We start from the raw sequence: 16,112 nt of genomic DNA, 5'->3' as shown, positions 1-16,112 counted from the left end.
GCAGGAGGAGTCCATTTTGGACCAAAGCCTGTGCTAGTATTGCCAACTTATGGTTGTTTGTTCATGCTCAAGAATTTGAAATGCTCAGCATCAAGCAAGGAAGCAGTATCTACTATTTTAAAAGACTTTGGTATGACTCAGTAGGGGTTTGAACCACTGAACTCCCAGACTCAGATGGGATGCTCTATCCATTATGTCAATATCTAGATACAATCAACATAATAATAAACCAATGTCACCCACAGGGTGACCCGTATCTTGCCAAAAGGTGACCACGTGTGACTTCTTTAAGGTCACACTGAGGGGAACAGAGCTGCTATCCACCAGGAGCGACTCCTTGAGGAATATCTGCCTACGAGAGATTCCGATGAGAATCGTTCTACAGAGTAACCATGAAAAATATGCTTTTGCCTTATAACGTCACCAAATGACGTCATAATGTCTCAAGCTTGACATATCTAGAAAGCACTCATCGAGGTGTTCAATTTGAGGTACTACACGATATGGTTCCTAAAAGTTGAAAATTTGACCTTGGGGTCAAATATGTTTGACCTGAGGCGCGAACCATGAAGGTCAAGGCCAATCGCCACCAAAAATTAATCAGCTGAGCGCCAGACCATGAACTATATTCCCATGAAGTTTGAAGACGATCCGATCAAAATTACTCAAAAAATAAGGGTTTCGTCGACTCTCCTGATTTGCGACAAAGTGACCTTGACTTTCAAAATTTTGTGCGCTGAAAGGGACCTCTATAGGCCTCTGATATGCGAAGTTACAAAAATTTCCAATGATAACTGTGCTCTGCAGAATTTTTTATATGTGATTACAGACAAACAAAAAAAAAAAACATACAAGCTGACTAACATATCTTGCAAAAACTTCGTTTTGGCAAGATAATAATAAAAGCTGATATTGAAATTCCATGAAATTGTTCCAGTTGAATGCGTACAAAGAAAAACAATATTGGATCAAGAACAGATCCCTGAGAAACACCAACATAGATGAATTGGGTCTGATAAATAGCCAGCAATTTTCCAGTTGAAACACCATTCAAGAGCAGATCCAGAGATATCAAAACAGGAATGAAGACAGTCAAATAATATTTAATGGTTAACTGTCAAAATCATGTAAAAGGCCCAGAAGTATTGACTGCAGCTGCTCACTGGTCTGCTTTGTGAAAAATATCATGTGATCTTATTGAGGACAGTCTTGATGCTGCGTAACTGTTTGAAACCACACTGGGAGGTCCAAGAAAAGAATTCCAAATTGGTAATTACTCATTCAAGAATAAAACTGCAAGTTGAGGTGTCTGTTTGTGTGTTTGACTTCTATGCACTCCTGAACCATTAGAGTTACACGAAATGTGTTGAAAATTGATAATTGTACACAAGGTGTGCACAGAAATGTTTTAGGTGGTTAAAAATAATAACAATAAAAAATTAATAATCGCAAGGGTTCAGGGTGGGGGAAAATCGCAATTCTCTTTATGGAAATATGCAAGGCATAGCACCACTTCCTGTGGAAGGAGGTATTATAAGTCATAGTAAAATAAACCAATTCTAGTTGAATCGACCCGCGTGTGATTCTCTTGCCCAGCTAACCGACCCGCGCGCGATTCTCTTGCCCGGCTGACCGACCCGCGCGCGATTCTCTGGGTGAACGGACACGCCCGTGACTCTGGGCGAACGGACATGCCCGTGACTCTATCCCGATGGGCTCATTGTTAATCCTTCAAAGCGAAGGAAACATAAAAACAAGTCAAATTTTGAAGAGAATTTGTAATTGGTGAAGGTTTTTATATCAAGGGAGAAATTGTTATGACTCATACATGAGGATGGAACTGTGAATGATGCAATGGAACAATTGATTGCTTTTGTGATTGGTGTAGAGACACAAGGAAACAACCTAAGATAAATCAAGTGAAGAAGCTGCTTTCTTTAAATTATGGATAATACAGAACTTTCATAATCTTTCTCTTTCAGGAACGTCTAACTATGCCTTTTCATGCATGTGCTTTGTGTTTCTTTTCATTGACTCACTTCTACTAATCAGAGGACTTTTGAGTCTGCCGTTGCTGGGGCGAAAACAAATGGTCTTTTTAACACAATTTTTAGCATTCAAATGAACGAGACAAAATGGGAGCAGTTCCAGAGTGGTTAACCATAATTGTTGTGTTCATGGATGTAAATTTGACTCACAAAAACATGGGAAATATGAGAAATATCCAGATATAAGAGGTGTCGGGGTCCTACCATTTCCTGTTGATACCTACGAGTGGCTGTAGTGGATAAGGAGAGTGTGACGGGCTGATGACTGGCAGCCTACCCACTACTTGAGGGTGTGCATGTGACATCATTGTACTAGACATGGATGGAAGTGGGAAGAAAACTCTGTCTTGGAAGCACCAAAATCCTGAACTATTCACATGGAATGATTGGAATCTCATAGATATAAAACCACCAGAAATTACATGTACTCCTAATAAACTTCAAGCCAGTAAAGAAAAAGCGCAAATATTTGGTCAATTTGCTGAAGAACTAGTGAACTTTTACAGTGCTTTGCTGCCAGCTGAATCAATCAATGCTAATGACAGATCACTCATGCTACAGTGATGGGGAAGGATCGTTGTTGTATTTCCATGACTTGCCAAGGGCTGAATAAGAAGTTGATTTGGAGCAGCCGAAAAATCCTCTGAGGTTGAGGTGTTATAAAATTCGACGAATTATTTTTATCATTGCATGTGGTTGTTAACTTTCTTTTCTACAATTAATGAAAGACCTATTGTACTTCTGATTTATTTATGTGGGGTGGGTCAGGGGGAGATCACATATTTATTTGCTTTTTAAAACAAAAGCTGATTACTGAAGGGCTTGTGAAGGTTTTTTTTTTCTTCCTTTCAGCAGTTCTAAGCTACATTCTATATCACCCCGTTTATGGGGCCGACACTATAATTTTATCATAATTCACACAATACATTTGATGTGTATATAAGCTCAGTGAGCCATCATAGCTAATGAAATTGATGATAAATCACAACGTTGAAAAAAGATCGAAGATTAATTCACACAATACATTTGATACGTCTTGGTCTACAAATCAATCGTTAACTCATACGAACGATATATTATGCCCCGATCGCCATTGTTACTAAGGGGTTCTGTGCCTTCGCACCGATGCATTGTGGGGCGATTGGCTTATTTCAAAAGTTCTGTATTGCCTAGTCTGTATCTTGACTGACAGATCAGAGCTGATACAAAAATAAAGAAACATCAGATGGTGTGAAGGAAAGTGTATGTTCCAGAACATCATATTTTTTTATATCCTGAAAGCCTTCCTAAGGCTGGTCAAACCCACTCTTCCCTTCAGGGCTTTAAGCAAGCAATGTACTCATGTCATTGCCCCATCCCTTCTCATCATCTTTTCTACCACCTCTTCACCCTACCTCACCCAACACTCTTATTTGCAGATTACTGTGCTCCCTCCTCTCCTCTCTCTCTCTTCTGTTGTTCATTTCCCTGCTCGAATCTAAATGGAGCCACAATGTAGGTTTGGTTGATGCAGCAATGGCCAATGCGATTGCCTTGGAAATGCATTACCACTCACTTTGGTTCTGATGAGGAAGCTCAGCTTCAAAGGTATTCACAGAGTCTGCCGATAAACCACAATCGCAAAACATTGTCTTCATCTTCTGTGAAGAGTTCGCTTTAATTTATGCCATATCTCTTCGTTTGCAAGTGTGAAAGCAACTTTACAGGCATTTCTGCATCAGTCATCCAGTGGACAAATAGAATTTGTACCAATGAAAGGAAATATTGTTGCACATATCCAATTTTAAAAACAAAGTGTAACTCTCCCTCAAAGCATCCTCATATCTATCGAGATACCATCAAAATATTAGTACTTCTTAATAATTGTTTATTTTCTCCCTTTTTTGTTTTGACAATAATATAGAAAACAACAACCTTCATTCAAGATGCTCTGTCAACAATCATTTATCCCTGTGGTAATGAGTAATATTGCAACTATAGCTACCAGTATTCAGTAATCATTCCAACATAATACTGTTACGTCAACGGGCCTACAAACACGTCCCGCCATACCAGGAATTAATTAACTTCAGAGGATGGGCCGATCACAAGAGTAACCCCGTGAAGAGTGGTCCCTCATTACGCCCACCCCCCCCCCCCCCCAGGTCAGAGATGCTAATCCTGCCAGTCTCTTGAAGTGAACTTTACCAATTTAACTTTTACCAGGGATTTAACCAATGCCAAAACAGTTTATCACACATGAGGATAACAATGGCGGTTCACTACACCACACAAGTTCTTATGGAGTAAAAGTTTATTGTAAGAGACCACAAGACCACAAAAACAGAAAATCCAGAAACAAAAAGATGGATGGACATGAATGCAGGGAAATAAGTACAAGCACACTCAGTATAGCGAAGCTCTTAATACAGGAAAATAACGGATGGTGCCATGAGTATACAATCATTCATTCACAATGGCAGGGGGTGGAGGAGGGGTGGGATGGGTCAGGCAAGGTCTTTCAAAAGGATACCAGTACTGGGGATTGAGATGGCTCCACCGCGAATAGGTTTCCAGCCCACTGCACAGAACGGCAAGCAGCATGGTCCAGTGAGCAGCTGCGGAACCCAACGGAGATGTGAAGCATCCATCAGGGCAGAGGACAAAGAGCAAAGTGGCAAGGGCTTGTAGAGTGGCCAGGGAGAATAGCGGGCTTCATGCAGAGAGTGAAATAAACGAAAAGAGAAGACGGAGCCCAAGAGAGCTGGAAAGGCCACCAGATATAAGAGAGTGAACAGCATGTGTACAGGCTATTTTATCCCCTACCCCACGGCCATGCCCGCACCTCTGATCATCCTTTGCTCAAGGTTCTGCACCAGCCAACGAGGTAGCACGTCGCTGCCTTTGCAGTGACGCCACAAGTATGCCTTGTGGTTACAGGCACCACAGTAATGTGGCACATTGCAGTGCGCCAATGAGGCCCTTGTAATGCCAGCACTGTGCTGGACACCTATAAACCAGAGCTCGAGCCACAAGGGGGGGGTTGGTAATCAGCCCAAATACGGACTGCTGACACATCCAAAAGTTCACCCCTCTTCTTACACTACCTGGTTCACAGAGAAGACAAAAACAAATAACGCTTTCATACCTCATGTCTATGCCAACCCTGCCCACTCACAGCATACATTAAAACAGCACATCTTTGCTCTAATGACTGTCTGATTAACATGGCCATGTTAATTATCTAACTAATATGTACCCCCTTCAACATAACAATACATTATATGAGCAATAACCACAATTTCATACCATCATTCCATCAAATTCAATGAGAGAATTAAATTGTGGTTATGGCGAGTTCAACAGGTGCATTTGGATCACGAGAAAGACCAGCTCCCTTTGGGTGCAGCCTGGGGGAAAGGGTGGGGGTTATTGTGGGGAGTTCGAGCAAATATATTTTCTGCTGTGTCTAATAATCCTCCTGCTATGCAGCAGGGATCAGTAAACTACCTGCACAGGCAAAAACTAAGTCCAACCCCCCCCCCCCCCCAAGATGTATGCAAAATTTGATAGAGATCAGCCCAGCTCTGTTTTTTTGTATGATTTTCAGACGTACATGCATAAAAACATGCACGCACATGCACACACACAATTGCCTTATTTCATATAGTAGGATGCCCCCATTATAATCACCTCATTAGCCAGTCTGTTCATAAGTTATTTTTCTTGCACGCTGATGTCAGTTTGAATGCCATGTTTACTCAGTATACATGTTTTCACCATGCAAGGGATTGGAGACCTGTCCAACATAGTTTCTTAGCCACAGAAACACTCACGACTTGTGAGCGCCACAATGCTCTGTCAAGAGTTTGGTACCACCATCATAGTTATCCGAAGCATTAACTATATTTCTGTGTGGATGGAAATCTCCTGAGAGCATATGATCACACGCAAGTTGTTACGGTCGCCTGCTAAAGCTGAGACTGCAAAGATGGCCAAACTACAACCACTTCTCATTAGCCGGTGCTGAACAGTTGTTGCCAGCTTGTAATCCAGCAGGGGGCTAATCCCATGCCAATTACAAACTCCACCCTCCAGTAATTCCAAATTAACCTGAATGTTTGAGCAACAAAATGGCGGCAACACGAGGCAAGCCGTTCCGTTCCTTGCGAAAAAAAATTTTTTGTTTAAATTGCACATGGCACGGCTAAAAAAAACAAATAAAAAAACAAAACCACAACACAACAACCGATCTCCCCCCTATGCACCACACACACACACACACACACACACACACACACACACACACACACACACACACACACACACACACCCCCCAAGTAGTACAAAAGCAAATGGTGCCATCACATTTCAACAAGCACAGCTCAGACAAAGAGTGAAAGCCAGAGAGAGAGATCGAGCAGGAGAGAGAAATAGAGCGGGAGAGAGAGATAGAGCGAGAGCAAGAGCAAGAGCGAGAGCGAGAGAATTTCCACTCAGGCAGGGTCCAGCAATATATCGATTTTCCAGTTTTATCGGTACAATTTTTCATATCGATATACCGATATATACCAAAAAAATAGGTATGAAAAAAAAAATTAAAATTTTTTAAAAATTACCTTCATACTTGTCTGGTCGTATGATAAACAATTTTTATACAAAATACAGTAAGGGGAGTCACTGGAGTTTCAGTTTGAAACTTAATGTTACTCACATGTGGAACTTGAGTTGTCCAAAAAAGATGCATATCATATGTTGATGTGTCTGGACAGTAAGAAGGATTGTTGAGCATTCCTTTCCCAACTACCTTCTGGTTAAACGATAAGTTTTTTTTAAACCCACTTCAACCTTATTTTATCAAATTTAAGGAGCAAATGAATGATGTTTTCCAAACCATAATAATCACGCATGGTTCACCTACAATGACATGGCAATTTCTCCTAAAATCACCAGTTGATGTTGATGGGAATCACAACACTTGGTTGCACACAAGTATGTTCATCACCATTGCCGCTTCACGTCAGTTTTTAAACATTTAGCACCACTCCATTAAACTTCTGCATGACATGTATATATATATATATATATATATATATATATATATATATATATATATATATATATATATATATACATATACATATATACATATACAGTCATGCGCCACTTAACGACGGGGATACATTCTGAGAAATGCGTCGTTAAGCAATGTCGTCATTGTGCGAACATCATAGAGTGTACTTACACAAACCTAGATGGTATAGCCGACTATACACCTCAGCTATATGGTATAGCATGCACTTTCAGCATGCGGGTACTCTGTGGTCTAATGTACAGCATAGCTATGTGAGATCGCACCAGACGGACAGGTTTGGGAATTTTTGGCGGTTTTCTAATTTTTACATTTGTTTGCATGGCGACGTGTGACATCACCGCTGAGAGGCGTAATGTCGTAATGACATCATCGGTCATTCGTTGACGCCATTGCGTCTGTCGTCGACAGACTGTCACCGCTGAGAGGCGTAATGCCATTCCTAGAAAAGTGTCTGCAATGTAAAACCCTCTTCTGCACATGCTGACTACCTCAGAAGGTGCATTTGACACAAAAAATGTAACAAGAAACATTGTATATAAAGAAATTCTATAAATCACATTGTGAACACTGGATATATTGACGTCCTAATGAACCCTCACTCTAGAAACTTCACGCGGAGCGTTGGTTTGACTAGTAGTTGTTTATTATCATTATCAAGTATTATGTACTGTACATAATTGTATGTGCAATACTGTACTTTTATATGACTGACAGCGCTACGACGGCGACAACAACACTAGGCGATAGGAATTTTTCAGCTCCATTCTAATCTTATGGGACCACCTTCGTATATGCGGTCCGTCGTTGACCGAAACGTCGTAATGCGGCGCATGACTGCGCGCGCGCACACGCACACGCACACGCACACGCACACACGCGCACACACACACACACACACACACACACACACACACACACACACACACACACACACACACACACACACACACACACACACACACACACACACACACACACACACACGTGAGCAAATCAAACCACTTATATGTATGGGTGGCTATTGCAAGGCATGTATGGTGTACCATCCGATCACAAATGCGATTGACAGAAGTCCTTTCTTTGGAGATGACATGACAGTTGAAGTAGTTCCTGGACAAGCAAACAGCTAAATATTATCAGTTATGTGTGAAATTCACATGAACGCAATAATTATGTGAAATATTGTACTCACCTTACAAGTCAGTGAGCGGGTACATGGTTTTTTAGTCTCTTGGTTCAGCACGCCACAGTGGCTGTCAGGGTCAAAATCCCGGTCTAAGGAACATGAGAGAACTGGTGAATCAATACATGAAAGCAGGCCAGCACGACAGACCAATTAATTCAAACCACTTTGGGGTTGGAATAAAGTATGAACAATGGGGCAACCATCAAGCTTAGTGGTTACAATCCCATTTTTTCTCTTCATCACAAACATGAATATTGCTTTTACACAAAACAGGAAGTAGACATTATTGGTGCATTTATGTACCGTCTTATCCTTATTCAGTGTATAGTTTAAAAATCAAGCTGGAAGGGCACTCAGTAGAGCACATACCTCCGCCCTGTAATGCCTGATTCCTGTGAACATATCTGGCCCAATATATTGTTTTTGAGCCCTTTCTCTCAATGGTGAAAATCACTTTTAAAATTCTCATAGTCAGATCCAGATTCGGTTCTTCACTAAAATCTAATCAGTTTGTCGTTTTCACACACCAAGTCCACCAAGTTTCATCCAAATCCATCCACAACTTTTTGAGATATCGTGCTATATATCGGTTTCACCCTATCTCTCAATGGTGAAAAAAAATCACTTAATCATTTCTAGTAGTCAGATCTGGATCCAGATCCGGATCTTCACCAAAATTGAATAAGTTCGTCCTTGTCACACACCGAACCTGTCCACAAAATTTAATCCAGATCCATCCACAACTTTTTGAGATATCCTGTACACAAACAGACAAGACAGAAAGGAGTGAAAAATATAACCCCCTTCACCTTCGGTGGCAGAGGTAATGAAGAGCAAAAGAGATAAGAGAGAGGAAAATGAACAAAAAGAAAAGAAAAAGCAAGAATTTGAATGAATAAAGAGAAATGTGAAAAAGTAGAAAGAAGTGTGGAAAGAATAAAGATCAAAGATGGCAGGAAGAATCTGGATAGAAAAATTTCAGTAGTTACTCCCCATGGCTCAAATGCGGTAACAGGTACAAGCCACCAGATAATAATAACCACCGTCTTTATCCCAAGCTTGGAATTTACACATTTGAAGAAACAGAAGTTTAGATCTCACCAAGCAAACGTTTGTGAGTTGGCAACTTCTTCTTGGGATGATCAAAATCCCTCGGTGTCCAATTACTGGAAGAAGTTGTCCGACTAGATAGGGTTACGTCATTGGTCTCCTCTTTAAAAAGAGCTCCAGCACTAGGTACTGCAGCATCCCAATGCATTGAGGTACTCGGACCAGATTCCAAACTCGTCAGAGGAGTTTTAACTTTGAAGGCTTGTGTTAATTTCAGTCGCCCTTGGGAACGTGTCCATGGAGCCGATGATGAGCGTTCCATTTTGGAGCCGAGGGGTGAGGAACTCTGAGAATGAGAACGGTGAGAAGCACCCTCAGCAAGAGGCGGTGATAATTCAGATGTACCAGTCGGGCTGGGTACTAACGAGGGAGTGACAGACCCAGTAACAGCAGCAGCGGCAGAAGATCTTGGAGATACTGGTCCCATGCCGTTTACACTATGGGCAGCAAATGAAGAAATGGAACGACGACTCATTGGAGGTGTCAAAAATTTGACGGATGAGTCATTGCACATGTTGAGGCATCCATGGAAAAGTCATTTGTTTTGTCCTGCACATTCTCACATGGAATAAAAGCAAAATCATGCAATAAGATTCATAATGAAATAGTTTCCAAGTAATGAGGTCACTTGTTTCACCAAACAAGAGTAGCCACATAAAAGCATCCAAAATAATTTCCTGTATTTATATTTTACAATATAATATGAAACTACACTTTTATGAAAGCTTAAGATTTTTGTGACACCTTTCATACTTTTCATGTACAACAGTAATGTAGTCAAATCTGAATTGAGAAGTTTCAAGTTCGAGTTATGAGGTGTTGAGCCCGAGTCGTGACATGTTTGCAACTTGGACCTGAACTTTCATTGCTGCCATTTCAATAAAATGAACACAAGAAAAGTTCAGTTACCTTGGTGATTAACCATTACATTATACTACAACCTAACGGTCTTGGCAAAACAAGAAGCATGAAAGTCAAAAAGATTTTTTGCCAGAAAATTTTCATGGGAATGGTAAGCAGTATGTCATCTTTGAGTATCAAATCCCACAAGCATGCCATCATTTTGACTACCTATTATTTTTTCCCATTTTATATGCAAGTACTTGCCCACAGAGAATTGAACCTTGTAGAATGCAAGTGACTTGGCCGGTCTCCAAACAAATTTTGCATACATATTGGGAGTACCCAGTCATATGCACCAAGTAATTTCCCCTCACCCTTCCTGCCACGAGGGTGGGGAGATTACTTGCAATTTTTGTCTATACATGTGACAGTGCACGATTTTTACTGACTCCTGCCAGAGGTAGGGGTATTAACACTAAATTTCGCTCTTGGAGTGAGAAGATATACTACTATCACAGTATTACTAGTTTTCGAAACACACCATTTTGTTTTTGTATACAAAGTCAAGGCTTGTGGAAGAGCGAGAACACAGAACAGATCATGATGGAAAATAACAAAAGTAACAGCAGAAAGAAGGGGGAAACGCCAACAGCAAGGTCGAGGGACAAAATGGATGGAGATGGATAAATAAGGGATGTGGGTAAGAATGAGGGGTAGGGGACAACATGAATACAGAAGCGACCTGAGGAAGGAAAAACTGTAAAGTTGGAGGAAGGGAGGATTAATGGGGGTAAAAAAGATAATGATTTTGGATGGGCGATGATCCAAGATAGTGGTGACCAGCTGTCTTGAAGACCTGCAGGGAAGAATGAGATACAAGAGAATGTTGAAGTTGGTTCCACAGGTGGGGAAAAAAAAAAAGAGGAATGAATGAGTGGAGGTGAGCAGTGATTCTGGATTTTGGGAGATTCACAAGAAGGGGGTTGATGGTGGACCATGTGTGCCCTGCAGAAACCTGTGGGGGAGAAGGGTGACAGCATGGAGAGAGCAGAGGGTGCAAGACCAGAAAGGAGGTGGTAGAAGACAGAGACCACTGACCTGTCTGTGATGTGAAAGAGGTCGGCCCATAGACTGTTATATTGTGGGAGATTCCAATGATCTTGAAAGCCTGGTTTCAACTTGTAGGAAAATGTTTCCAACAGTTCAGGATATTCCCATGGGTGGAAATTGCAGCCCCTAACTTGCAGACATTTTTCATATTTTCTGTGAATTTTCATTCATGCAGAAACTGATGAAAGAGAAAAAAATATCAGGATTAGCTAAAATATCTCATACATGTCGTTATATAGATGATATTTGTGTGGTTAACTGGAATTTTTTTGATAGGCAGCTTCACAAGATCAATCCAGATAGCCTGATTGCAAACAGGAGTGGTAATGATTGTACAGTTGCTCCATATCTGGATGTGTTGGTTAGAGTTGAACAAAATGGTTTTAGTGCAAGTGTATCTCATAAAGTTGATGATTTCAGTTTCCCTGTCGTCTTGCACACCTTTCCAGGTAGCAATGTACCAAGTAAAATGGGTTACAATGTCTTTTCATCTCAGCTACTTAGATTTCCAAGAATTTGTTCAGTAAAGGATGTTTTTGTGGAACGTGCTGAGGTTTTATCCATCATGTTAAACAGGATTGGCTGATTGTTTGATCAAGTAGAGCCTGGTGTTGGCTTAGTGGTTAGGGTGGTGGCTTGGGATCCTAGGGTCCTGAGTTCAATCCCCGTTGGATGCTGAATTAAAATACACCAGGAGGTTGACTCAGCCTGTCGTCCTTCCGAGGTCAGCAAAATGAGCACCAGTGTACTGGCAAGGGAGACACTGCATCAGTGGCATAGCCGCATCCCAACCAATGATGCAACCAGCAGCCACAGGCGGCACGCGATAAAGAGAGTTTGATCAGGTCTTGTGAGAATGTCCTCAGACTCCCTCGTCACCTTTGATTTGTTTGCTTCGTTTACATGTAAACAAGTTCCTATTGCATTGCATTTGATATAATAATACTGAATTAATTATTTTAGTGAGGTAAATTCTTCAAATAATATTATTGATTAAATATATTGTTGCAGTTCTACAAAACTGCATGCCTCCACGGCAATGGCATCCAACATACAGTGATCCCCAGGCAGTTATTTCATTAGTCTTTGTGTAGTTAGACCTCCCCTCATGTTTAGTGGGTTAACGGCATGAAGCGAGTTGCGTGGGTCTCGTAGTTAGGTCTAGTAACTATCTCTAATTCATATTCCGATTCCTACTCCAACCCTTTCCTTTTAGCCATAGTACAAAACAAGCATGCAAGCACACACGCCATTCAATAGGCAATTGATAAGCACACAACTATGCCTCCCATGGCTCGGATCCACCGCACTCCCTCCACAACACACTACACAACCCACGCACGGGCATCACGTGCCATTAATTCATTCAAAACTGCGCGCCAATTCCCAAAAGGTACTTCACTGTACTTCGCACCTCACTCACCAGACCTCACCACTTCGACCACAAACGCCTCCAGCACACGGGGAAAATATTCCCGCATCTCCTCGTACCACTGCATCGCTACAATTCACCACTCTATATAGAGGAGTACTGCACTAATCGAGCTGTCCTCGGCACCCCGAGATGCTCGGCCAAGCAACAGACATTAATAGCTCAACAGCATCTCACTGGGGACGTCCCAGGTGAGCACGCGGAATTGATACAACCCTCATCCAATCGCCAGACCACGGCAAGACAGGGGCAATGAGGAAGGGTCACAAAAAGGGCGATCTGGGAGTTTAGTATGGGGGGCTGGGTATGCATTTTGGCTGATGAGGGGGCCCGTGGGTGGCGAAGAAATTCCGTTACTATTTGACATTCAGACTGCACTTGGAGCACATTCAGGGCCGAGGTGCTGGCTCAGGTAGTACACCCTATGTTGAGTCAGGAGCTCCGACCCATGCCGAAACAGATGGGAAACTGAGAGTTTCCACTCCTGGAGCCTGGCAGGGCATAGCTAGGGCCGCTGTGGCCCATTAGAGGCACAGGATTCGGGTCACAGCGCATCGCTTTGGGTCATCACCCCACCCTTCACCAGGGGCTTATAAAAGGGGGAGTGCAGAGCTGTTAGCTCTCTTCTTTGCCTCTTATTCACTGCCTCCACATCGCTGGCTCTTCACTTCACTCCGAGTCTCACAATTGGTGCGCAATTGCCAGGAAACTTCTACTTGAGAGCCTGATCTGGGGCGACTGCCAAGACTCCCTGTCGTGCTGTCAACGTTCCGCCACCCTTGTACAGCCAGATTGACCAGCGCAGAGCGCATGTTGCCACGAGCCCCGGCAAAGTAATTTAACCGGAGATAACGTGCCATATCATGAGGTGGGAACGCTCAGGCAGAGCGTCCCACAGGAGGTACATGCTACACAAACAGATCTTTTCTAGGTTAGGGATCTTACTCGGGCTAGGTTAGGGATCTTTCATCTTTCACCTTTCCCCTTTCCCTTTCTCTCTGTCTACACCTCTCTATTCCGTCTTCTTTGGATGCACAAAGAATGAAATTACTGACTCGCAATCCCATTTTCCTCTGGAACGACACCGCACCCCCCCCGCCCCACACCACACCTCTCACTCCCACACCTATGACACCACCAGTATTCCTCCCACATACCTCTCCCTAAGTGTTCTGGGTTGCGTTAGTCTGCCAACTGCACCAGGTATCGAGCTCGTCTATCCTCATCTGCTCTCTTTCTCTCTGGGCTATATCTAATCTTCCGTGTGTGTGGGGGGGGGGGTGAGAAAGAGAGAGAAAGAGAGAGAAAGAGAGAGAGAGGGAGAGAGAGAAAGAGAGAGAAAAAGAGAGAAAGAGAGAGAAAGAGAGAGAAAGAGAGAGAAAGATATGGCACCTGTCCTAGTATAAATAAGGATTGTAGAAGATATAACGGGATAAGTCTGCTCTGTCTACTTTTGTAAGATTGCTTGCCTTTTGCCGCACCCCACAAATTCCTTGCTATCCCCTGCTGTACAAACAAATAAACCCAATTCACTGTGCCACATACTTTTCCTCATTTGATTGTAAATAATGCTTTGTATAGAAATGTTCCCAGCTCATTTTTTGTCTTTTCCTTATTAAATCCAGCATGGTTCACACCTGAGATTAGCCGGGACGTTATCCCCCAACGATCTGTTTCTTCGCCGGTACGTGCTTGGCAGTTCCACTCGGTTGCATCTGATCTGGTAAAGTGATCCGGTTTGAGCAAGTGCATACTGAAGGCGCGTCCCCCGGTAATTAGATCACATGATCTTAAGGTAAACGGTATTCATTAGACAGAAGACCCTAAGTCACGTGGTCGAGTTATTGGTGTTCAAGATTGATTAGCGACCAGCCACGTCACAGAAAGATTATGTGATGGCCTGCGATTCCGGAGAGTCTGGTGGGAACCATATGTATTAATATATATATATATATATATATATATATATATATATATATATATATATATATATATATATATATATATATATACATATACACACACGAGAGGGGAGATTGGGACCATACTCTGTGCAGAGCATTGGTGCTGCTTAAGCAGTCTCCTTGGCTATTGGGCACAATCATGGACGGGTCGCCACTCCAACACAGGATACCAGCATGTTGGCACTCATTTTGCAGACCTCGGAAGGATGACAGGCCGAGTTAACCCCACCTGGTATCAATTCAACAGCTGAGTGGGATTTGAACTCAGAAACCTGGGATCCAAAGCCCACCACCCTAACCATTAAGCCAAGACCAGGCACACACACACACACACACACACACACACACACACACACACACACACACACACACACACACACACATATATACATATATAATTAAATAATGGATGTATTTAGATAACAAGCTCAAATGAGCTAAGATCCTCGTCCTCTTAATGATGACGTCATAAAACGAATATGAAGTCATTGTGATGTATCAGGTTTGCGATAAATTATCTGTGCTAACGCCCAGCTTGATTCCCGCAAACAAAATTCAAACAGCTTGCCTCGTTTCGGAGATAATGGTATATGCCATGTCCATTAGCAGCGATATTATGACGTCAACTTTTTTTCTCGGAAGAATTTCCAAAATCGGAGATGGTTACTGCCTGCACGTGGGCTTTCTGCATATATATGGCAAGTTTCATGAAGATCCGATGAAAACTCTGGGTTGTGAAACAAAAAAATGTCAAAAAAGAGGAATGACGCCATAAAAATTGATATGACGTCATAGTGATGTATCATATGTGCGGCAATTCATCTCTTCTCATGCCCTGTTCGATTCCCGCAAACAGAATTCAAAAAGCTTGCCTAGTTTCGGAGATAATTATTAAGGTGATTTCCATTAGCGGAGATATTTTGACGTCATAACTTTTTTGTAGGAGGAATTTTGAAAATCGGAGATCATTACTGTCTGCACAGGGTAGTTTTACATATATATGCCAAGGTTGAGGAAGTTTCGATGAAAACTGTAGGCTGTGAAATAAAAAAGTCCACAAGAAGAAGCTGAAGAACAACAACGTGAGTAAGACTGAGATCCTCCACGAGGATCTAAAAATACAATAAATAAATCTTATTTATAAAATACATCATAAATAAGCATTAAAATAATTTGTTGGTGGTTGCTAAGATTCACAATGCGGCACGTTAAAATCAGTTGTTAATGACATTTTGAGTCTATGGTTAGATGTCGGTGCTGAATAATGGACATCCCAACAAGGTAAAGTGTTTATCGCTTAATATATTATCATATAAAGTGGTGTACGATTAAAGTTATTCATATA

The 16,112-nt window shown here is 42.0% G+C and overlaps 1 protein-coding gene across 6 annotated transcripts in view; it reads right to left on the bottom strand.

Annotated features, from left to right (window-relative positions):
* The window catches only part of LOC147019686 (uncharacterized), a 58,914-nt gene that overhangs the window by 18,001 nt on the left and 24,801 nt on the right, over positions 1-16,112 (bottom strand). For 3 of the 6 annotated variants that reach the window (XM_085894319.1, XM_085894317.1, XM_085894320.1), the window contains 2 exons: positions 9,410-9,967; positions 8,315-8,397 (listed from right to left, as the gene is read on the bottom strand). In XM_085894319.1, the coding sequence (XP_085750445.1) occupies positions 8,315-8,397; positions 9,410-9,932 (606 nt within the window). In that variant the 5' untranslated portion in view covers positions 9,933-9,967. Of the gene's footprint in view, positions 1-8,314; positions 8,398-9,409; positions 9,977-11,359; positions 13,806-16,112 lie in introns of those variants that run through there. The other 3 variants (XM_085894321.1, XM_085894318.1, XM_085894323.1) reach the window with 3 other exon arrangements.

Source organism: Eptatretus burgeri, chromosome 9 (genome assembly GCF_056783735.1).
Source record: "Eptatretus burgeri isolate ZD-2024b chromosome 9, Ebu_testis_v1, whole genome shotgun sequence".
Taxonomy (NCBI): Eukaryota; Metazoa; Chordata; class Myxini; order Myxiniformes; family Myxinidae; genus Eptatretus; species Eptatretus burgeri.
This window is presented reverse-complemented; position numbering and strand designations above follow the sequence as displayed.